This window comes from Colossoma macropomum, unplaced genomic scaffold, assembly GCF_904425465.1.
Source record: "Colossoma macropomum unplaced genomic scaffold, Colossoma_macropomum, whole genome shotgun sequence".
In the NCBI taxonomy this organism is placed as follows: domain Eukaryota; kingdom Metazoa; phylum Chordata; class Actinopteri; order Characiformes; family Serrasalmidae; genus Colossoma; species Colossoma macropomum.
In genome coordinates, this window is record NW_023494790.1 from 11484148 (window position 1) to 11508134 (window position 23987).

The 23987-nt window shown below is 40.7% G+C and overlaps 1 protein-coding gene across 4 annotated transcripts in view; it reads left to right on the forward strand.

Moving 5' to 3' along the window:
• Positions 1-23987, forward strand: part of drosha (drosha ribonuclease III) — a 231618-nt gene that overhangs the window by 70950 nt on the left and 136681 nt on the right. For all 4 annotated transcript variants that reach the window (XM_036572116.1, XM_036572118.1, XM_036572114.1 and 1 more), the window contains one exon: positions 11536-11635. In XM_036572116.1, coding sequence (XP_036428009.1) covers positions 11536-11635 — 100 coding nt within the window. The remainder of the gene's footprint in view (positions 1-11535; positions 11636-23987) is intronic.

Below are 23987 nucleotides of genomic sequence, written 5' to 3' on the forward strand. Positions count from 1 at the left end.
AAAGAAAAATGTAATTAGCCAGTCCAACTCTCTCAGCTTTAGTGATCTGTTTCCACATTTTTTCTGTTTTTTTTTCTTTTTTCAAGGTTTGTTCAACTTGAAGACTAGACCAGAGCTAAATTAAAAAAGAATCAAAAATGAAATGTGATCGCTGTGTGGTTAAATGAATGTTTGTTGTTAGCTTTTAATCTTTCTTGGCAGAAGAGACTTATGTGAAAGTACAGGTAATGTGTGAAAATCCTACTCAGCTAGAAGTGAAAGTATGGAGGAAGTTAAAGAGTATTGATATTTAAATAAACTCAAGTACATAATAAAATATTTTATAAGTCCATTTCCAAAAAAGTTGGGATGCTATGCAGAAGGTAAATAAAAACAGAATGCAATGATATGAAAATCATGTAAACCATGTTTTAAAGAAAAATACTACAAAGACAACATATCAGATGTTGAAACTGAGAAATTTTATTGTTTTTTGAAAAATATTTGACCATTTTGAATGTGTTTTGAACAACACATTCCAGAAACATTGAGACAGGGTCATGTTTACCACTGTGTTACCAACACTCTGTAAGTGTTTGGGAACTGCGGAGACCAGCTGCTGTAGTTTTGAAAGTAAAATGTTTTCCCATTCTTCTTTGTTATAGATTTCAGCTGGTCAGCAGTTCAGGGTCTCTTTTGTCATATTTTTCATTTCATAATGTGCCAAATGTTTTCAGTGGTGACAGGTCTGGACTGCTGGCAGGCCAGTTTAGCACGTGGACTCTTTTAATATGGAACAATGCTGTTGTAATACAGGCAGAATGTGGTTTGGTTTCATCTTACTGAAACAAACATGGCCTTCCCTGAAAAAGACGTCATCTGGACGGCAGCATATGTTGCCAAAACATATTTATATATCGTTCAGCATTAATGGTGCCTTCACAGATCTGCAGGTCACCCATGCCATGTGCACTAATGCACCCCTATACCATCATGGATGCTGGTAGGCTTTTGAACTGTTCACTGTTAACAAGCTGAGTGGTCTTTAGCCCGGAGAACACAGTGTCCATGATTTCCAAAAAGAATTTTAAATATTGATTCGTTGGACCACAGGACACTTTTCCACTCCCCCTCAGTCCATTTTAAATGAGCTCAGGCCCAGAGAAGGTGGCGGCGTTTCTGGATCCTGTTTATAAATGGCTTCTTCTTTACGTTTTAGAGTTTTAACTTGTGTATTTTTGGATGCAGCAACTAACTGTGTTCACAGACAGTGGTTTTCAGAAGTGTTTCTAAACCCATGCAGTGATTTCCACTACAGAATCATGTCTGATTTTAATACAGTGCCACCTGAGGGCCATCATGGCCAGCAAATACTGTTTTTTGACCTTGTCCCTTACATACAGAGATTTCTCAGGATCCTCAGAATCTTTTAATGTTATTATGTATCATAGATGATGAAAAGCAAAAAAAAATAGCAAGTTTTGCTATTTTACGTTGATAAACGTTATTCCTGAATTGTTGCACTGTTTGCTCACACAGTCTTTCAGTGGTGAACCCCTCCTCATCCTTCTCTGCATAAAATATTTTTCAAAAAACAAAACAATTTCTCAGTTTCAACATTTTGATATGTTGTCTTTGTACTATTTTCAATCAAATATAGGATTTAAATGATTTCCACATCATTGCATTTTGTTTTTATTTACTTTTTGCACAGTGTCCCAACCTTTTTGGAAATGGGGTTGTAATATATAAAGTAAAAAGATTTCTTTTTTAGCGTTGTGTGGTGGGGTGGTGTGGTATTGTGGCTATTGGTGGCCCTGGTCCTCGCACAAGGACAAAATAGCTTAGTTGTGGGCAGTTTTATTTTACGTTGACGTGAAATTAGGTGTTTTAATAAAAAACGGTTGCACTGGAGCTGGCAATAGAAAAAATAAAAAAATCTCACGGCCTTTTGGATTTTTTTTAAGCACACTGTTGTTTGACAGATACTTAGAGGCATTAGAAATATGAAGGTGCATGATGCTTTCTGTTCTTTCACCTTTCGGCCTATAGCAGTTTAGCCCCACCCATTCAGCCTACAACAGTTTAGCCCCACCCATTTAGCCCACAGCAGTTGGACCCACCCATTCAGACTACAGCAGTTACGTTAAAGCGATGCTGTGTGCTCTTACTGCAGCTTGTAGTTACCGGAGTGGAAAATGCAGGATGGTGATTAAATGTTGTGCTATTCCTGGCTGTCAGGAAGAAAAAAGATCATTTTGCTGCATAAAACCACACAGCTGTTAGAAGTAGACTTGTAGTGGAAAAGAAAGTGCAAGAAAAATGCAAAGGCTCTGTATAGGCCCTTAAAATATAAAAGAGCCAAGCACAAGAGGTCACTTTTTATTTCTGGGTCCTCCTTTTAGGTGCTTTAAATACTATTAACTTCTGAATAAATCAGGCACAAATGAAATGAAAGTGGTATAGGTTGTGTCCCTCAGCTGGTATAAAGCAGTGTTAAATATGTCGGAGCCATATGGGGACAGAGCTCCCGCTGAGTGGCTGAGCACAGACCTCATTATCCTGGATAACGAATGGTGGGGGCAGATGGAGAGGGGGACTGTGGTGGTAGAAACTGCTGTTCGGACAGAGATAACACAGGCACTTCTCAACCGCTGATGAATTTGAGAGGCAACAGAAAGACTTCAAAATGAATTATTTTAGCTCCATCTTGCTGGTGTACAGTTAGAGACTGCAGCCCATCTGATGATGCACCGTTTGCATTATCGATCGCTTGATCTTTTATCAGTGGTCAGTTTCGGGAGGATCTTCCAGTGGCTGGTGATGTATGAGAGTGAGGTTTTTAATGACATGGTTGCTAAATAGAAGTTTAAGTAAGGGGTTTCTAATAAAGTGGCCAGTGAGTGGAAGTATAAGGGAGGGGTTTCCAATAAAGTGGCCAGTGAGAGGAAATGTAAGGGAGTGGTTTCTAATAAAGTGCCTACTGAATGGAAGCATAAGGGAGGGGTTTCCAATAAAGTGGCCAGTGAGTGGAAATGTAAGGGAGTGATTTCTAATAAAGTGCCTACTGAATGGAAGCATAAGGGAGGGGTTTCTAATAAAGTGGCCAGTGAGTGGAAGTTTAAGTAAGGGGGGTTTCTAATACAGTGGTCAGTGAGTGGAAGTATAATGGAGGGGTTTCTAATAAAGTGGCCACTGAGTAGAAGTTTAAGGGGAAAGGAAACCCAGTTTTGTTTCTCTATCAAGTTGTTGCTATCTGGGATAATGGCTAGTGCTGTTCAGCTGGACTTGGCCAGCCAGTGGTCGAGCTGCCCTCCCCAAGCTAGTGAATAATACATAACCATCTTGTCCAGTTAGCATGTCCAACATGCCCCTCAACAGCTGGATTGATCTATTGAGAGGCCACTTCCTCTGAGCTGTGAAATGAATTAGCCCATCGCTTCTGTGCTCAGTATTGGCACCGGCATGTGTTTATATGCTCTTTAGATGAGATGCAGATGCGCATGTTGCAACACTAGACTTCTCACACAGATCCAAACTATTCTGCAGCTCTGTGTAATCAGAAGATTTTGCCAAATAAATGGGTGTTCGTGTTGGCGCCTTTTCAGTTAGATCTGTGCTGGATTTTAGCAATATTTATTCCTGTAAAGCACACCTCACAGCTAAACCCGTTCACTTAACTTCCCTAACTCTAGATCTAGAACACTACTTGTGCCACCCTTTATTTTAAATGACTAATTTCATAGAGCAGTAGTTTTCAAGACCATCAGACCGTCTATGCTCTGTCCCCATGCATTTTGATTTGGGTTTGAGCAAAAAATTGGGCTGTCTGGGGGTCCTCAAGGACCAATTTGGGAGCCACCCCTATAGAAAACTTTCATTAAAAAATAAATTTAAAAAAATTATCGTGGTTGTGATGTCGTACCCATGAACACATTATGACCGACAGCAGTTTAGTCCCACCCATTCTCGTTTAAGTGAAGCAGAGCATTGTACCAGAAGTATCTTTAAAGCATCTGTACTTCAGACTGTTAGACCACCCTTTCATATATTTCATTACCAGCCAAAATGGCTGTTAAGTGAAAGTAGAAAACATGCATTTTAACAGAAACTTAAACTGAATCCTGAACAACTAAATACAATATGAATTTTTTCAGTATTTAATGTGTCCACACTTTACCTTTATTATAGCTTCCATTCTTTTCAGGACACCTGCTTTGATTTTATTAAAAAAAATCTTTTTTTTTAGGAACTTTTTGCTATTTTCTGAACACCCCCAACATTCAGACTCACTCTCAGATGTGGTTCAGGTCAGATTTGGGCCGAATTCTGTGTGGCTTGGGTCGAGTTTGGGCTGAAAACTTGATGTGGTTTGGGTTGAATCAATTTCAGGCAGAATTTAGTTGAGATCAGCTCAGTTTTGAACTAAAAAACTTGATGTGTTTTGGGTCAGGTCAAGTTCAAACAGAATTTTGTTGATCCCAGGACAAGTTTTAATTAAAAACTTGATGATGTGGTTCGGGTCACGCTGTTGGACTTCACTGCAATCCATCACCAAAAGTTGAAGACGTCCTCAAACGTGCTTAAGTCTGGCCCCAAGAGACTAAGTTAGATGTTCATGCCAGATTATAACTAAACCAACATTAACTTTAAACCAATCTGTGGCATTTTTCCATCATCATACTAAATACAGATAAGAATGGGTTCAGATGCCATCTGATTCAGTAATACTGTTATAAATGTGGAAACATAGTGATATTGAATTTTATCGAACCTGCCTCGTACTATTTCAGCTCCCGAAAATCAGTATTAGTCATAAAATATTATTCAGGCCTTATTGAAGTGCTCATCTACCAGCTTTCTCTCTCAAGGTCCCTCCCTACGTCTTCCACCACTCTCTTCCCTCTTTCTGTTTAAACAAGTCTGTTATGTTCCTGTGTGGTTATTATGAATGAAAGGCCTCACAGTCTCATACCCCACGTTTACACAGCTGAAAGACTGATGACGGTTCACAAAGGAAAGGAAACGGCACGAGCAAAATCTGAATGGTAGTGAGGTTGCTTTGAGTTTGGCCAACTCAATTAGCATACACTCTGACCTTCTACAGGACAAGTCTCTCTCTCTCTCCCTCCCTCTTTTTCTCTCAAGGGCACTGGCTTGGGTTAAATGCTGATTTTTTGCGCTGAAGTTGTAATAAGGGCCCAACTGATACCAAAACGTTTGTGGCCGATGCTGATTATAGGGGGTCAAAAATTCGGATGAATGATGGATAATATCGGCTGATATTTGTTGGTGACAGTTCTTTATGTTACACACTGATTTTCAGACTTTAGACACATTTACTTCAAAACATTGGTAACTGCTCACCATATGGTCATGGGGGACGAGGATGCAGTCTTGCTTCCTGCTCTAAAATGCAGGGGCGTGGCTAAAATAAGGCTCCGCCTATAGACTAACACTCTGTGTTTCGGTAGTGACATAAAACATGGGATGGCATTTTTTTGAATAAGGTTTAAAGTCATCACACACATTATCTGAGCAACTTGTCCTTCTGGGTCGCAGAGGGTGCTGGAGCCTATCCCAGCCGTCATTGGGCGGAAGGCAGGAAACACCCTGGACAGGCCACCAGTCCATCTCAGGGCAGAACTACAGACATATACAGGCACACACACATTCACACCTAGGCAAATTAGCGTGTCCAGATGGCCTGACTGCATGTCTTTGGACTGTGGGAGGAAACCCACTCAGACACAGAGAGAACATGCAAACTCCACACAGAAAGCATCCTAGTTGCCCGGCCAGGGGAATCTAACCCAGGCCCTTCTTACTGTGACGCAACAGCACTACCCACTGTGAACAGGCACCTCCCAATAGAAAGTTCCCTGTAAATGTCGATTTGAATAAACAGGGTGATTCAATAAGATTAATCAGATTTCAAAATGATTTATTTCACTTCTAAATCATTACAGAACAATGCAGTAAATTGTAAATGGTTTAATCAGCATAATGTTTATTATGTAAATTTACAAGTGCTCAGGATGAACCTCCTCCAGTTGTACAGACAACATCAACGCTATAGTCAAATTCATCCCATACTCGATTGAGCATGTTGGGTGTCACTGTACTCACAGCTCTTTCAGTGTGATTTCGGAGATCATCCAGTGTTGTGGAACCAACAGTAAATGCTCTGAGCTGTTGGAGGTTCACTGGTTCATTTGGGCGGCACGGTGGCGCAGTGGGTAGCGCTGTCGCCTCACAGCAAGAAGGGCCTGGGTTCGATTCCCGGCCGGGTGACCAGGGTCGTTTCTGTGTGGAGTTTGCATGTTCTCCCCATGTCTGCGTGGGTTTCCTCCGGGTACTCCGGTTTCCTCCCACAGTCCAAAAACATGCAGTCAGGCCAATTGGACATGCTAAATTGCCCCTAGGTGTGAGTGTGGATGTATATGTCTGTTTGTCTGCCCTGCGATGGACTGGCGACCTGTCCAGGGTGTATCCTGCCTTTCGCCCGATGACAGCTGGGATAGGCTCCAGCACCCCACCACGACCCAGAAGGATAAGCGGTTTAGATGATGGATGGCTATGCATTTCGGGTACCTAGACAAGCACTACACAAGTCTGCTGAAGTCTGCTTCCTAAGGGTCCTCTCTGGAATTTTGCAGGAAGTCTGCATAATTTCCCTTATGGCCTAGATGAATGGCAGAATCAGACGACCCTATGACCCTGTGGACTGTCCATAATGCGCTCATTAATTCTGCGTGTCTGCAGGTCTGGAGATTTCGACTGGGCAGCTCTCTCTCCAAACTCGCCAATCTGAACAGTTTTGTCTGTGCTGTAACTGGGTTTTCCCGTCCTTATGGAACATGTAATGTAATGATAGTCTTTCATACTTCCTCAGTAGATTTCTCTGTTTAATTTGCTTGCGCTGTGCAGTTGGAGGTTGAACTGGGACTAAACCGATTACTGGATGGACTATACATTTCGAAACAGTAAAATAAACAACCCTGTTCTTGTCTTATGAATTTCCTTTGGGGCCAAGAAAGTAAGCTGTGGATATGAAGCTAAAGGCGCGAGCGCAGTCCCTGATTGAGTTGTGGAAAAGTTGAACACGCCTCATGCTCGTCATAGCAGTACTTGTTGGGCTTGCAAGGAAAATGGTGTGTGAACAGCAGTACTGTTGACACTGCCCTTGGGACACACTAGTGACCTAACAGCGTATCAAATGCACTGTAAGATCAAGCAAAACTGAAATTTTCTCCTTTTTCAAAAAGTTTGGTTGTATATTGTAAATGTGTCATGAAAGCCAGAACATTTTTGTATTTCCACTTATTTAACCTATAGCAGTTTAGCCCCGTCCACTCACACTGAAGGCATACGAGTGTTTCAGCCCAGACTGCTTTTTTTAGCCAAACCGTGTCAGTTTTAAAGCCCCTACTCACTTTACTTGCTTGTCAGTATTATCTATAGTTTTTGTGATGTTTATACTGTGAACTGGTAGAAAAAGAATGATATTGGTCTTTTTGAAATTGCTTTGCTTCAGTCTAATTTGAGTTGATTGGGACTAAATTTGGTGCAGGCGACATCAGATCTGTCACAGCGCCAATCAGAGTTAGCGATAAGGCCCAATCCCATTTCACCCCTCTCCCCTGCCACTTAGCCCTCAGCCCTCCGTTTTGTGCGTTCACATCTAGGGTGTCCTGTGTTTTGTTGCGATAGAGGGGTAGGGTGAAGTGTTAGGACCACATGACCCTCCAAACGGAGGTTTTTCAGAGACTCACTTCAAACGAAGTGTTATGAGGAAAAAAAGAAAAACCGACAAGATGGCTGCACAAGCGACCAAAGAAACCCACAATGTGAACATTGTCTCCGTTTAAAAATTATGATAACTATTGTATTGTCATAACAAACATAAAAAATTGCTAATAGCATGCTAATGTCTCAGTAGCTAGCCGGCTAAATTTCCCGTTCCACATTAAATAGTCCAGTAGTGCTGACACCTGAAGCGCCAGAATGTAACTGCTGCACCATTTGAGGTGGAATGGGGAAAATTGAATGAGAGGCTGGAAAATGACTGACTTCAGCTTCATATCACCGAAGAATTAGGGGTGGGCGATAACAAATAATTATTACATCCCCCCTCTTTGAAAGCATATGATGGCCTAAATGTAACTAAAGCCCAGCAGTGATGTTGCTGAACTTTACCCTCCTCTGCTATCACTGCAGACTGGCAGGGTCACCTACAGAGCAGCGCTAGTAGCTGTTAATGAAGTAATGTTGTTTTGTATTTGAAGGTCCCATTTCGTAAAAGAACATTTCAACTACCCTTTGTTACTCAGTTCCAAGGTGCAAGGTGACACTCGAAAACAAGGGGTAGGGGTAAAAATAAGAAATAGGACTGGGCCTAAGTACATGCCAACTACTCGTGGTGTTCTCCCTCACAAAGTGACTGATCTCCTGCTGCTCCGAGTCGCAGACAAAACTCCCAGCAAGTAGCTTATTTAAGCTTTTCTAAATTTGTTAACAGAGCTTGTTGTGAACGTTTTTTACACTGTTGTTTGTAGCCTAGCTTGATATTTCTTTCTACCTGCATTAGCCACCTGTTGCAGATCCTACTAAGCAATTAACTTCATTTACGAGAGTGTGATAGCTAACAGTCCACCTTAAATGTTGGAATAAAATGATACATCAGCTTAGTATTAGTGTTCACAAACATGACTGTGCTGACTCATAATGGAAGCTTGTGTGCCCTCAGTTTCAGAAGCGTGGTCCAGCAGTTAGCTAGCTGGATATGGGTTATGGATATAATGTTAGTGCTGAGTTTTTGACTACTGGCACGATATAAGACAGCCTATAAGAGAGTTCTCCAACATAAAATGATTGTTAGACAGCTTGTTCTCCGTTTTGTACTTTTTATTCACCATTCAGAGAGCACTCGAGAGGAATGAAGTGGTCTGTTTTGCTGAGGGGGGCTCAGTCATGTAGAGCTGAACTACACCAACTGTTCGTGTCGCTCACTGCTGCCACTGTAGCTTTGTAGGGTTGTTTGCATTAGGGTTAGATTTTTGCCAATCCGATTGAACTCATTCTGATTATAGATTAAGACTGAGGCGTTCATATGCTCACTCTACTCAACATGGAAAATCTCAGTTTACATGCACACTACAAGTTATCTGAATCTAAAATTACACGTATGCATAGAGTAACACTTAGTGTAGATGTTACCATGACAACCAGTATCACGTGAGTCCGGTCAGAGTGAGATGAGAGCAGCAAACACTTCTTGTGTTTTTAATTACTTTAAAATGATGTCAAAAAACGTACTTCACATGTCCTTATTAAAGAAGGGCGAGAGGAAGACGTCGTGTTCTCAGGCACATAAGCTGGACACTCTTCCCACTGCCGTCCAGTGCCGCTGGGGTTTTTAAACACTGTGTCCACTCACTGTCCACTCTATTAGACACTCCTACCTTCATCAGAGATGATAGATCATCTGCTGCTGCACAGTTTGTGTTGGTCATCGTCTGGTACTTCATCAGTGGTCACAGGATGCTGCCCACAGGACGCTGTTGGCTGGATATTTTTGGTTGGTGGACTATTCTCAGTCCAGCAGTGACACTGAGGTGTTTAAAAACTCCAGCAGCACTGCTGTGTCTGATCCACTCAGACCAGCACAACACACACTAACACACCACCACAACGTCAGTGTTATTGCAGTGCTGAGAATGATCCACCACCCAAATAGTACCTGCTCTGTGAGGGTCCATGGGGGTCCTGACCACTGAAGAACAGGGTAAAAGGGGGCTAACAAAGTATGCAGAGAAACAGATGGACTACAGTCTGTAACTGTAGAACTACAAAGTGCACCTATATAGTAAGTGGAGCTGATAAAATGGACAGTGAGTGTAGAAACAAGGAGGTGGTCATAATGTTATGCCTGATCGGTGTATTCTTCTATTTAACGGATTATTTACAGGATTACCCACCTCGTTCAGTCGGATAGAAATTGTATTCAGAATGGCCTCGATTGGACTAGTTTATTCCGACTGAGGTGTATACATGGACGTATTCTATTCCGATTGAGCTATTAGTCGGATTATTAACGGATTAGTAGGCTGCATGTAAACGTCAGGGAGACGCCACTGTCAGTCATTTAGCATTCTGACACGCCCACACAGTTCTGAGTGGGCATCAGCCTGGCATTTTTGGAGCATGTGTAGACTATTAAATTGTTTAATTTGTGCATTTTTATTGAGTATACCACTGGTAAACACTTTTTCTGCAGCATATCTTTACTCTGAAAACAAAAAAGGGCTATGCTATATTAATGATGCCCTAATATATTAATCATTTAATGTTAATGTCCGTGTAACTACCGTAACACTGGACACTGACATAAAATATTAAAAATATTGGTATAAGAAATGTATTGTTTTATTAGTAATTTACTCATGTATTAGGAATTTATTGATAATAAATGAATGAATAATGTTTTCATTTATTATGAAATTGTAATTTAACATACTTAATATTATTCGTTATGCTAACGTTTCCTGAATGATATTGAACTAATGGCTGAGTCTTGATGAATAAATCCTAGTGTTATAATCTGATAGAACAAGATGTAATAAAGATAATGTTTGTTTCAAAAGGAATGGGGCTGTGATATTTTCCCATGTTTCAGTCTGTGGTAAATTCTTTATATTTACTGACTGAAATTCCGTAGCTGTCAAAAGTTTGGGGACACCTTGTCTTCTTCTGAAATTTTCCACCTAATATTTGATTTTCACAGTTGCTCTTCAGTTAATTTAAAAAAGTTAAGTCGACTCCATGTTCATTAAAGTGTCTTTCTCGCTGTGAAAAGCAGGTTTTGTTCAAATATAGACAAACTGGTTAAAAACACAAACTGAAATTCTTTCAGCCCAAAGGAGGTTTAAACAGTTGAAAGGTTTGAGTGCTGACATCACAAAAAGGGGATAAAATGTGTCGCGTTATTCCCTAAGGTGGGGCTTTTGTCAGGCGTTTCTTCAGTTTTGCTTGGAAAAATGTAAGCAGTTTTCGATTTAACGTGGTTGTTTACAGCATAATGAAGAAAACGTGTTCATTTGTACTAAACGTTTTGAAAATCGAAATGTTGCCAAAGCTTTGATGAAGTGAAGTGAAATGCTGTTTGTTTGGCTCTGGCAGTGACTCCTCTGCCCATTCTGTTTTGCTATTTATCTGCTCTAAGCTCTCACTCGATCCGACTACATTCTTAAAGTAAATCTGCCCAGGGTTCCTGTAGCAGCGCCATAGAAAAACTACTTTTAGTTACATAGAGAACCTTTCACTGTGTGTTTCTATAAAGAACCGTGTCTGTAAATGAGACGTGCGAGTGTGAAGAATCTATTTAAAGTAACTCCACATAATGAAGCTTAATGAAGCTTAGGTTGAAGCCAAAAACATGTAGGAACCTTTATAATTGCCCGTAAGGAAGAGGAAAACACTGAAAAATCTGAAATAAGAAATGTTATCTGATATCTGATGTTTTTTTTTTCTCATTTGTTTATTTGTCTTTTGCAGTGTTCATCTGTTCTACCTGTTTCCGAATCTGGAGGAGGGTGGATTAGCAACCTATCGCACTGCTATCGTTCAGAATCAACATCTAGCCATGCTAGCCAAGGTGAGCCTTTTCACAAGGACAAAACAGTGTGGAACGTGAAGACTGGGACTGCACGATATAGTTTTTGCTGATTTTTAGTATGATATTGTTGTAGTGAAAAAATTCTGCATAACTAATTGGTCACAACATAGACAAAGTAAATCACAGTGGTTTAATATGAGATACTCCAGAGAAACGTACAGAGTTAGAATTGTTCGCAGTGGTGGTAAAAGGAACCAGACGTCTGAAGAGTTCTGTGTCTCTTAAAGCTCCCCTACACATACATTCTGTGATGCCTGAGATGTTGTTTTGGCCTACCACGTACTTTCAAAACGCACAAAAAATTGGTGCAGATGTAAATGAAGGGCATTGTAGGCAAAAAAGCACTCAAAATGTTATTCTGTCATATTCATATTCTTAAAAAATAATTTTAGATAGTAAATAAAATAAATACAATGGTTATAACTGTGTTGTAAGTCGAAGTAAGTTTTTCTACAATAAACCATTTCACATCACACCACTTTGACTTTATCTCAACGATTTAGTAATACTGACATTTAGAAAAATCAGTGGAATTCCCCTTTAAGTATTTAAGCAAGATGAATACCATGAAACTACACGTCTGCACCTACTGTTATGAACAATTCAGCCAAACGTTGCAGGAGGGGCTGAGGGACTAGTTGTATGAAACAAGTGTGTGTCAAACATGGAACAGCAACTATCAGCAGAAAACATATATAAAATAGATTTAATTAACTTTATATCTACAGTATGTTTTTCAACTGGCGGATATAAACTTCCAAAAGATGTACTGTTTTGAATTAATATGAGTTGGGTAAGGAGTTCTCTCACTGTTGGAGGTTTAGTTGTAACAGTGTGTTGAAGCTAACCCTGCTGTGTGGAGGCTGTACAGCTGCGAGGTGTTATACTAATCCTAGTATAAAGCCAAAAATATAACATAAATGAAAATGCAGGCTTACTTTGCTCTGCTTTAAGCTTTAGCTCAGCTATAGCTGGTTTTCTCGCATCTCCAGCAGGAAACTTTTCCACGAAAGTGGAACAGTTTCTTGTGAAAATGTATCTCAACGTTCAAGTTTTACGAGGCTGAAGTTGGCTCCTCTTTCACCTTGTTCGAGTTTTCCCGTTCCACCTTAATTGGTGCCTGCGGTGCCAGGATATAACTGCTGCACCGTTTAAGGTGGAACAGGAAGACTCGAACAAGAAGCTGGCAAAAAAGAAACTGATTTTAGCTTTGTGACTTTTTAGTGTTTGACAGTTTCTTGTTGCAGATTAAATGTATCAGGAAACCAGATGGAGTGATTATAAACGCAAATAAGTCTATTCATCTCCAAATTATCGATGTCTTGTCTGATATTTTTCTCTTCTTTGCCATTTTGTTAGCTACTAACTAGGTGAGATTGATGTCTGCGTTGCTGTATGACCAGCAGTCTGCGCACCAGTCTTCAGGGTTAAAGGGTGAATTAGCAGCATTTAAGACCATTTATTGTTGGAACTGTGTGTTAGAAGATCAGCAAAGCTTTGTGTTACTGCTGAGGGGAAGTATTTTATTTTTTATTACAACAGGGCAGTGAAAGAGGTGCACACGGCTCCAGAGCCACATGTTGCCGACCCCGGGGCTAATAAAAGGGTAAAGGTATAGGTCTGAAATCTGTGACGTATACATACAGTTCAGTAATCGATAAACACTTGTGATGACAGTACAAGCGGAGTCTTGAGAAATATATTAGATTTCTGTCACAATTCTTAGACGTTACCATGGCAGTAGAGACCATGACACTCTGTTTGTTTAACTACATAAAATAACCATGTCACCTCTTGCCCCGCTCTCCCCTACTCATTTTACAGAAAGCTGTGATATGCAAATGAACTTTCTAACCAATCGCAGTGTTTTTCCTGTGTGCTGCGAGCATCCTGACCAATCACAGTTGTAGTTTCCGTGGATGTTTTGGTGACTAAATGTATTCATGTAACAAAAGGAAAGTATTTGGGTCAAAATAATGCAGCCCAGTCTGTATCTCTCGTCACACTGAGGGTTTGTAATAGTATTTTTAGTACTGAAGTGCACATCACTGTGTAGCCCTGGTGAATGCTTGCTTATGATTTTATTTAAAAGAATACCGTCTCTTTCTGTTGAATATAATATAATTGATTCAATTTTAATGTAGCTCTATATTATGCATGATATAAAATGGGCCCACCCTGTCTTTGTCTGTAGATAAAACTCAAAGGGATGTTGAAAATCTCTTAAAAAGCATGTCGTGTAGATTTCAGAGCTGGTAAGATGAATAGAAATGTTTAAATACTCTGTATTTACTAATACAATACTAATACTTTGTAGTCACTTGTGTTTAATGTTGATCCTAGAAAGCAGTCTTTTGAACTCATGGTTAACATGGTTAGATTCAAAAAGAGCAAAATTCTTATACATGCTTGCGAAACAGGTGGATACTCTGAAATGCTGCAGATTCCATTTGTGCAGATCTGACCGTAACAAATATTTCGCTGATCATTTGCTGTTTACGCTGTATAAATTAACACCTATCTCTCTGTATCACTCGTAAACCAGACATACCTGCAGCTGACACAGTTGAGTCACGCAGCCCACGTCGCTCTGCAAGAATTTACCATTCCAGCCAATTCCGTTGGACTAAACCACTCTGCCAGCCTCATACGTCCTTGTTAATTGAGGAATTAATGTTCCATCTACAAAGGTCACTTCCTGAACTTGACAAATACAATCTGGATGATGTGGATGGTATTAACTCGCATCTTGTTTAATTACATCCAGGAGAGGTGCCGTTAGACTGAGATTCTAGGTTGGGAAGCCTGGACTCTATTCGTTCAGTAACGTGCAGAGAATGGAGATGTATTGCTTAGGATTAGAATTGGTTTTTTGAGTGGAATAAAGATCACAGCAGAGAAAAACTGAAATAGTGACCACTACAGATGAAACCAGGTAGTACTGGGCAGTATACCGGTTCAGCCCATAAAGAAGTGCAGATCATACGACGAAAAATCAGTGCAGTACACTTTAGCTCGTTTAGCTGAGTGGCTGAGTCAGGGGTGTTTGTCACGCTTCAAATGAAAAGAAAACGCAGCAGACCCTTGATCACCTCCCACTGTCTAGTCGCTGCATCTGAAGTGGTCGACTTTGTTTTCGAGGCCGGTGTGTTAGCATTAGCCTCAACATGGAGCAGAACATTGTGGCTGACTAGGGTGGCGCAGGTTTGGGCAGTTATTGCCTTCTTTTAGAAATGGACGGGCAAGCGGCGAATATTCTGCACATAAAAGCACATTATTAATTATCACAAGCTGCAAAACACATGAAGCTGTAAACTCCAGCAAATAAGTTGTAGACAAAATCAGATTTTTTATTATTGAGTTTTTAACCCGTGCCACGGCATGCCTCAGCGTCTATTTTGGGTTTGATTTATTAACGTCTTGTAATTAGCTAATAATATAATTCTAATAGATCTTAAAGTAGCAAAGCCACGCTGCTTTGCTTTGTTTTTATTTAGTTTTTTTTCTCTCCTCTCAGCTGCAGTGCTACATGCGACATCAATGTCAAGTGGTGCAACACTTTTTGTGTGGTGCCGTGTGCAAGGTCATACGGTTTTGTTTAGCCTAAAAATGCACAAAATATTTACTTCTTTTTTGCAACATTGAAACGTCCTACACCAGTGGAGCGGATTACAGCAATTGCACATGGGAGTGGACAAGGATCGTAAGCATAGCCCAAAGTAGGCATGGCATGTGGTTGAACGACGCTAGATTTTGTGGTTGGGTGTGGGCAAGAATGATACTAGATTTGCGGTTGGTGTGGGCAAGAACGACACTAAATTTTGTGAGTGGGCGTGGGCAGGAACGAGACAATTTTCTGGGCAACTGCGGAAATAACTCCGGGCAATAACAGCACCAGATTTTGGAGGCGCAGGCAGACATGACTGGTGGTTGAAGAGGATGGGTGCTGGCATAAATAACCAAGCCTGTGCAGACCTCTAGGCTGTTATACTAAAGGCTAACCCAAGGCTGAAGGTCATCGCTACCGCAAGAGACTGGCGGTTCCTTGTTCCTGTTGCCTTCTGTTGAACTGGCGATACAGATTTTGCCAAGAACGTTTCTACTGCTGCTTGTCAGCCCACACTGCCGACATGTTACTGCTTCATTTAAGTTTCATCAGCTGACGCATGTGCACGTCACTCAATAGTGCACATCAGAAATTGCTTCATGGTATCGCGTTCTCTATCGCCAACACCGATTCTGAGTTCATGTACCTGCGTCGGCAGCAGTACTGTTACAGTATGGTTACTGATGCAACCAACCTACTTGTTGAACCGTAATTGTGTCTGATTTTTATCAACGTAACAGTTTATCTGTCAAGCCCTAGTTTTTACACATCAGGTTCACTGCCTGGCCTGGATGTTGTAACTCAATACCTTTATGGAACCAATCAAATTACTTCCGTACTACCAAGTGTCAGAAAAGTCATTCAGTACGCAATTTTAGTACATAAGTTGTCGGAAGCATCAGTGAGCCAATAAGCATGCTTGTTTCACAATCTAGACCGCTGATTGTTTGTTATGAATATCATTGCTTCATGATCAGTCTGCAGTCCAGTCAGTAAATGTGCCCACTTCCTGCAACTCTCAATCATTTCTGGTTTCAGTTATACCGACTTTCGAGTTGGAGCATAAAAGGTATCGCAGCAAAGTATGCTTGAGAAATCACTATTGAAGTTATGGAGTCTGATTTGGTATTGGTATAAAATGTTGAACCAAGCCCTATTCAGTGCTAGCCTGAGAGTCAACCCCCACCCAACAATATCCAGCCGAGAGCTCGCTACAGGCACAGTACGTGCCCATAAGACATAACCAATCGCCTTCTCGGGAGCCCATCATGATCTAATTCCATGTATTTGATTATTTGATTAGTAAAACAGCAGCTGAGCGAAATGATGAATGTATTATGTCTGTGGATGTGACTGCATCTCATAAAGTGCATAGGATTAAAGGACAGTTGTTGTTATTAGCTGTTTCTAGAGCACACTGCCTGCAGGTAAAAGCTGTTGTGGAGCCTTGTGGTCAGTGTTTTGATCGGAAGCTTGGTCCTGCCAGGCCCTTGGGGGTAGAACAGGCTGTTTCTGGGGTGGAGCTGGTCCCCCTGCTACAACACAAGCTGGACTGAGGCCTGTGGTCAGTGTGGAGCTGGCTGTTGTGATTTTACTGATGTATTAGACAATTTTACTTAAACATGTAGGTATGTTACCTATATGTTATAGGTACTTTTAGGTAGAGGTAAGCGATATGGCAGTGATGTCATTCTTCTATCGTCAGACTCTTTCACAGTGTTTCTCACAAACAATGTTTTTTTTTCAGTCATAACTCAAGTAGTCCATTTCCTTTACAGCCAAGTTGGCTGAAATTAGATTTTTTTTTTTTGGCAGATTTTTATTTATTTAGTTTAGTTCAGTTTTATTAGCTGCAGTCAGTGCATTGCGCAAAGGTAAACTGAACTCCTATTAAAAACTTTTTAGGTGTGATACGACTTTAAATAACAAGGTTTTCACTACAAAAAAACTTTTTGGGAAAAAAAAGTAAATGTGTTTAAAGGAAAGAGGCAAAACAACTTGACACGTGTCCACTCTAAACCTAGCAATAAAACTCAGCAATATTGCCTCGTCTGATTCACTCATACCAGCACCACACACTACAATAAAGTGGCCAGTGAGTGGAAGTATAAGGGAGGGGTTTCTAATAAAGTGGCCAGTGAGTGGAAGTGTAAGGTGGGGGCTTCTAATAAAGTGGTCATTGAGTGAAAGTTTAAGAGAGGGGTTTCTAATCAAGTGGTCAGGGAATATCAGTATGAGCGAGGGGTTTCTTATGAAGTGAAAATACAAGGTTTCTAATAAAGGATAATTTTGGATGGTCTGATCAACTTTTTTGCTTTTTCTTGTCATCTGGGGGTGAATAACAATGGAAATTGAACTTGCATTACTGCACCAACCTGCCTTAAGGGTGGGGAAGATAGCGACTGGAGCTCATTTTAAGTAAAAATGTTTCAAGGATCTTTTTCTTTATCTTTTCCCCTTTATTGTTAACGTTTCTTTATTCATGCACAAACTTCACAGGGGAAACTCTCTCACCTTCTTTTCTTTTCCCAGCTCTCTCTGTCTCCCTCTCTCTCTCTCCTTGCCTTGACACCCCCCTTGTGTTTCCTTTCTGCCTTTGTAATTAAAGCTAAAAGTTTATTATTTTGGTGGTATAAAGCAGTAGTGTAGCATTATCCCGTGAGGAATAAGCCACGCCCCCTTGCCGCTGCTGCCGCTGTGAAAACCTTGCTCCATTTCTCCCACCCTCTCCGAAAGCCTCTGTAGTTTCAGAGCGCTACAATAATCATCTGGCAATGTAGAGAAAAGCAATTAAAACTTTAATCTTTCATGTCGTTCCCTCCTGAATACCAGCCTGACGCTGCCCTGCATTTGTATGAGCTGCGGCTCGCTGTTTTCGCCTTGTTTCAATTTGCTCGCCGGCAAGGAAAAAATAAAAGATACAATAAGTGTGTTCACAAGAGTTGTTTACTCTCTCTCTCTCTCTCTCTCTCTCTCTCTCTCTCTCTCTCTGTCTCTCTCTCTGTCTCTCTCTCTCTGTCTCCCTCTCTCTCTCTAACCCCACCACCACCACTAAGCCCCTCCACGCAAGAACACTCGTAATTATCTCTCAAAAAACTATCCGCGGAAGACGAGCCCATAATCCGCCACTTCACTACTAGGCCCTGCGAAACCGTTCCCCGTAGGTTCGGATTTGTTATAATTTTTTTTCTTCACTTGTTGTTGTTGTTGTTGTTTTTTGTTTTGCTTTAATTTCGCATGCGAGAGCAAGGTTTGATTTGGGTGATTTAATGTCTGTGGACTTTTGCTGATTTAACAAACACGCCCCCGTCCCGTTCCGTCGCCGCCGCTTGAAAGTTGTAAATTGAAACGTAATAAATCTCTTGCCTCGGAAATCACACAAAGCATCAAAGTGGTTTGCCGAGATCAAACGACGATCCGAAACTTCTGTAATTATGTACGCGCAGGCCTTGCTGAATGTAAATTAAGAGGATAGCCATGTGCCGATCTGAGAATTTGAAATCACGATATTATCACAGTATTATCACTATAGTTTATATTTTTTAAAAGCACTACTGTGTAGATGGTTATACATATACAGTATGTGCAATAAAATAATAAAACCTAAATAAAAGCTGCACTTTGATCCTTTGCGCATGTAGGCCTTTTTGCAGATTGGACTGTAGGAGCTCTGAGAGCTGTGAAATGCTCCAACTAATAGTGGGTGGCATTCTGGCTGAAATGCTTTCTCAGGTATGAGTTTTGTCGGAGCTGTTATACCGAGAAGCTGCAAATATGTGCTGGCTGACAAGATGTAGCGCATTGCACAATAAAAAAACGAGCTGCGAACACAGAAAACACTGTTGTTAAAATGACAGCATATGCTGTGCAAAATATTAAACCGTGCTGCAAATTCGTAACTCAAACACTTTCATCTGAATGATAACACCAGCGCTACATTTTACCAACACTCAAATACAAATACAGAAAACACATGCAACTTCTGGACCTAGCTAACATCAGCTAGAGTAGTTGGCGATAAAGTGGCCAGCGTGTGGTAGCATATAGAGGGGGTTTCCAATAAAGTGGCCAGTGAGTGGAAGTATAAGGGAGCGGTTTTCAATGTAGTGGCCAGCGTGTGGAAGCATATAGAAGGGGTTTCCAATAAAGTGGCCAGTGAGTGGAAGTATAAGGGAGGGGTTTCTAATAAAGTGGCCAGTGAGTGGAAGTATAAGGGAGGGGTTTCTAATAAAGTGGCCAGTGAGTGGAAGTATAAGGGAGGGGTTTCTAATAAAGTGGCCAGTGAGTGGAAGTATAAGGGAGGGGTTTCTAATAAAGTGGCCAGTGAGTGGAAGTATAAAGGAGGGGTTTCTAATAACAAAAATCTGCATTTCCCTGAATTGTTGGTCAGTATATTTTCTCGGTTTTCCTGTGATGAAACAGATCAGATACCTGAACAGTGGTTTACACATTCAAATACTGGCGCCTTAAGCAGTTTCCTGAGTACTCAGCTGCCACAACTCTAGTACGTGATTTATAATTGTAATTGACCAAAATACCAAAGAAGTCTACAAAATCAGTACATGGTTCTAAGGGTTAAGCTTGGCTGGCTACAGTTTATCATGGAAATGCTTTATTGTTATTATTAAGTGCCACCAAGTCGATTCTGACTTCTATTCTGTTGATAGTGCTTTTCCTGTCTTCTGTTTGGGTCTTTAGGCTTGATTCCTTTGATTGTATCCATCCGTTTTGTTGCTGGTCATCCTCTTCCTTTTACCTTCATCTGTTCTAAGCATAATGGTCTTTTCCAATTAACTGTTTTTTCTCAAAATATGTCCAAAAATACGACAGCTTCAGTGTGATTATCTGGGCTTTGAGTGAGCAGTGAGGCTTGATTTGTTCACAAATCCTTTAGTTTGTTTTCTTTGCTGTCCAAGGAACTCTCCAAAGTCTTTGCCAACACCAAAGTTCAAAGGCATCCGTTTTTTTTTTCTGGTCTCGCTTGTTTATAGCTCAGCTTTCACATCCTTAAAGAACCACAAAGAAGACCATAGCCTGGACAGTCCTGATCTTTACACTTACATTTTTTTAAAACATTTTTTAAAAGTGGGTTTTTATTATTTTTTCCCTTTTGTGTTGTATCTGCTTTGCTCCTCAGGACCTACTACACAACTAAAGCAGATGAAGAACAACTGAAGAATAATAATTTTAATTGATTTCATTGAATACATCTCTTTTATTAGCCCCACCCACCATAGAGGAGCTCTTTGTAGCTCTGCAATTACAGACTGTAGTCCATCTGTTTCTCTGCCATCTTTATTATCCCCCTTTTACCCTGTTCTTCAGTGGTCAGGACCCCCTCAGGACCACCACAGAGCAGGTACTATTTGGGTGGTGGATCATTCTCAGCACTGCAATAACACTGACGTTGTGGTGGTGTGTTAGTGTGTGTTGTGCTGGTCTGAGTGGATCAGACACAGCAGTGCTGCTGGAGTTTTTAAACATCTCAGTCTCACTGCTGGACTGAGAACCAAAAATATCCAGCCAACAGTGTCCTGTGACCACTGATGAAGGACTAGAGGATGACCAAAACAAACTGTGCAGCAGCAGATGAGCTATCGTCTCTGAATTTACATCTACAAGGTGGACTGACAAGGTAGGAGTGTCTAATAGAGTGGACAGTGAGTGGATACAGTGTTTAAAAACTCCAGCAGCACTGCTGTGTCTGATCCACTCGTACCAGCACAACACACACTAATACACCACCACCACATCAGTGTTACTGCAGTGCTGAGAATGACCCACCACCCAAATAATACCTGCTCTGTGGTGGTCCTGTGGGGGTCCTGACCATTAATAAGGGGGATAACAAGGTATGCAGAGAAACACATGGACTACAGTCTGTAATTGTAGAATTACAAGGTGCATCTGTATGGTCAGTGGAGCTGATAAAATGGAAAATAAGTGTAGATACAAGGAGGTGAACTTAATGAAGTGGCCATTCAGTACATACAGAGACTCACTAGCTACATAATCTTAACTTTCATTTACAGAAATGTCTACAAATTTGTAGGAATAAACAACTTAAATAACAAATTAAACATGAGTAGTAGATTAACATAATCTAAGTCGTCCAAAAATGCTACAATCAGCGTCAGCTAGTCGAGCAAACAGCCCAAGCTTGCATAAAATTAAAGATTTTTATTAACAGTGGTTCCCAGTTAAAAGGTTGTAGTCCTTCTTAAGAGTCTTTTTGGTCCTTCTTAAGAGTCTTTTTGGTCTTTCTAAGAGTCTTTTTGGTCCTTCTTAAGAGTCTTTTTGGTCTTTCTTTAGAGTGTTTTTGGTCCTTCTTAAGAGTCTTTTTGGTCCTTCTTAAGAGTCTTTTTGGTCCTTCTTAAGAGTCTTTTTGGTCTTTCCTAAGCGTGTTTTTGGTCCTTCTTAAGAGTCTTTTTGTTTTTCATAAGCTTATCCCTTGTATAAATGGATCATTTTTCTGAAATATGAGCTTAAAGGGTCCAAAGGGCGAATCTAAACCGTTTCATTTCACTGTTGTTTACTGTATTACTTATTCAAAAAAAGTCTTCTAACGCTTGATTGCTAAAAGAGTGATTAACCTCTCATTTCATTTAAGCAATAGAACACGAGAGGGAGTGTGTTATCGCGATAACACACAACCTCGAGAGTTCTATTGCTTTTATACAATAGTTAAATAAATAAAGTAAGAAATTAATAAACTGGGCCGTAAACGTGTCATTTAATATGTTTTTAATGTTCGCAGTTCCTTCCACCAAATTATAGTTCCTTAACAAGCAGCTTGTTGCTACGTCAGAGTAACGAGCTCCGCTCACTCGTTGCACAGTCTGCTGTAAGCCTCGCCTTTTGAAGAGCCATAAATCTGCCACAATATCAAGTTTAGCTCAGTTTTGTCAATTAGTGTTGTTTTGTTCCAGCCAGTCTGTAAAGCATCTTACAGCCCATTTTGTTTGGCGAATGGTATTCGGTTTATTTCTGGCTGATTCCAGGTTCAGTGGTGATGACAGTTTGGGAATTTAGTGTAGTCTCATCTTCAGAGTCTGACCAAATCAGCTGTCGGTCAAATGTGATCGTAAGAGTGTCCATTTTCTGTTTGTGCGCAAAGTAGAAGTAAAAACGTTCAAATGGCTTGAGCGTCTCCTACAGCTGTCAAAGTCGTTGCTTAGCAGCGGCGTCTCAGCGGAGTGATAGTGTTTGTGAAAAACCTGTGATGTTACGGCGAAATAACAGCACAAATAGAACGCTTCTCAACCAATCAGCTTACGTGGCTGGAACTAACTGTTGTATAATGAGAAATATCAATAAAACTAGGGAAGATTTTGGAATACTGGGGACTTTTTTGTCTCATTGGTTTTCTGTACAGTCTGTTTTTTCTTTCTGTAGAACAAGATTCCGTTAAATTCAAAATGTGCTATTGTGTCTCCTTTTCTCCATACAGACACAAAAGTGGTTTAGAATCTGGTGGAACAGAATTTCTCCGCTTGTTTTAATGATCTGAGAGTGAGAAATAATATAAAACGTGAGATGTTTCAGGGTGTGAGAGTTGGAGGGTTAATAATCACACCGAGTGATGAATTCATGATTAATTAATGTGCCTTTTTTATTGTCACTGGAATCTCGTTGCTATTTGTGATATAAATAGTTGAAAGACGTTGCTTTCTCCAAACAACCTCGCAGCCAATCAGATTGCCGCAAAGGTCACACCGGATTATTACTCCTCTCATCTCGGGCTCTGTTCTTTTTGCCTCTCTCTCTTTCCCTCTGATCAGTGGTACCCGTGACTGTGACACAGCTGTGCAGCACATGGGAACATCTGTCATTTACACAGAGAGAATGAGAGGGAGAAAGAGAAAAAAGAGAAGAGTGAGAGAAGAAAAGGAAAAATGACACAGAATGAGAGACAGAAAATTAGAGAGAGAGTGTAGAGAAAATGGCCTTCAGTCAGTGGTGTTAACATCAGCTAGCTACCTAAATATGCGTCATATTTTAAGTTGGTAAACTTAAAAGGCTTGACCGATTTAAAAAGCTTGTTACTAATACTGATATGAAGGGGTTAGAAATTCCTAGAACTGATAATGTCAGCCAAGGTTCGAAATACTGGGGGTCCTTGAGGGTCTGTATCCCCTAACTAACTTCTTGGACCCCTGGAATGTCTCATTTCTGGGGGGTCCATGAAACATGACGTGATGCTATTCTATAGGGAAAATTAGACAAATTCAGGGAATGATTGTTTACCCTGCTTCACCCACGAAACATTGAGCTTCTGTTGTTGGTATTCTTGGCTAGCTAGAGGTACAGCACTGGTCTGCCTCATGGTGGCGCTGTCGCAGATTGGGTCACCCAGTTCAGGGGTTGACAACATGCGGCTCTTTTGCTGCCCTGTTGCGGCTCCACAGCAGAATTAGATTCGTGGGTAAACATAAAATAATCCTCCTTTGCAGTAAAATAAAGCTTTGCTGATCGTTCTAACACAGCTTTAACAAACGCTGGTGTTAATGTGCTAATTCACTGACCTTTAACCCTGAAGGTTGGCATGCAGACTGCTGGTCACCATAGACACAGACAAAAATCTCACCTAGCTAGTAGCTAATGAAATGGCAAAGAGAAAGATTAAATACGAACGTCAATAATTAGTAGACAAATAGACTTACTTGCATTTAAAGGCACTGAACTGGCTTCCTCATACGTTTAATCTGCAACGAGACACTAAAA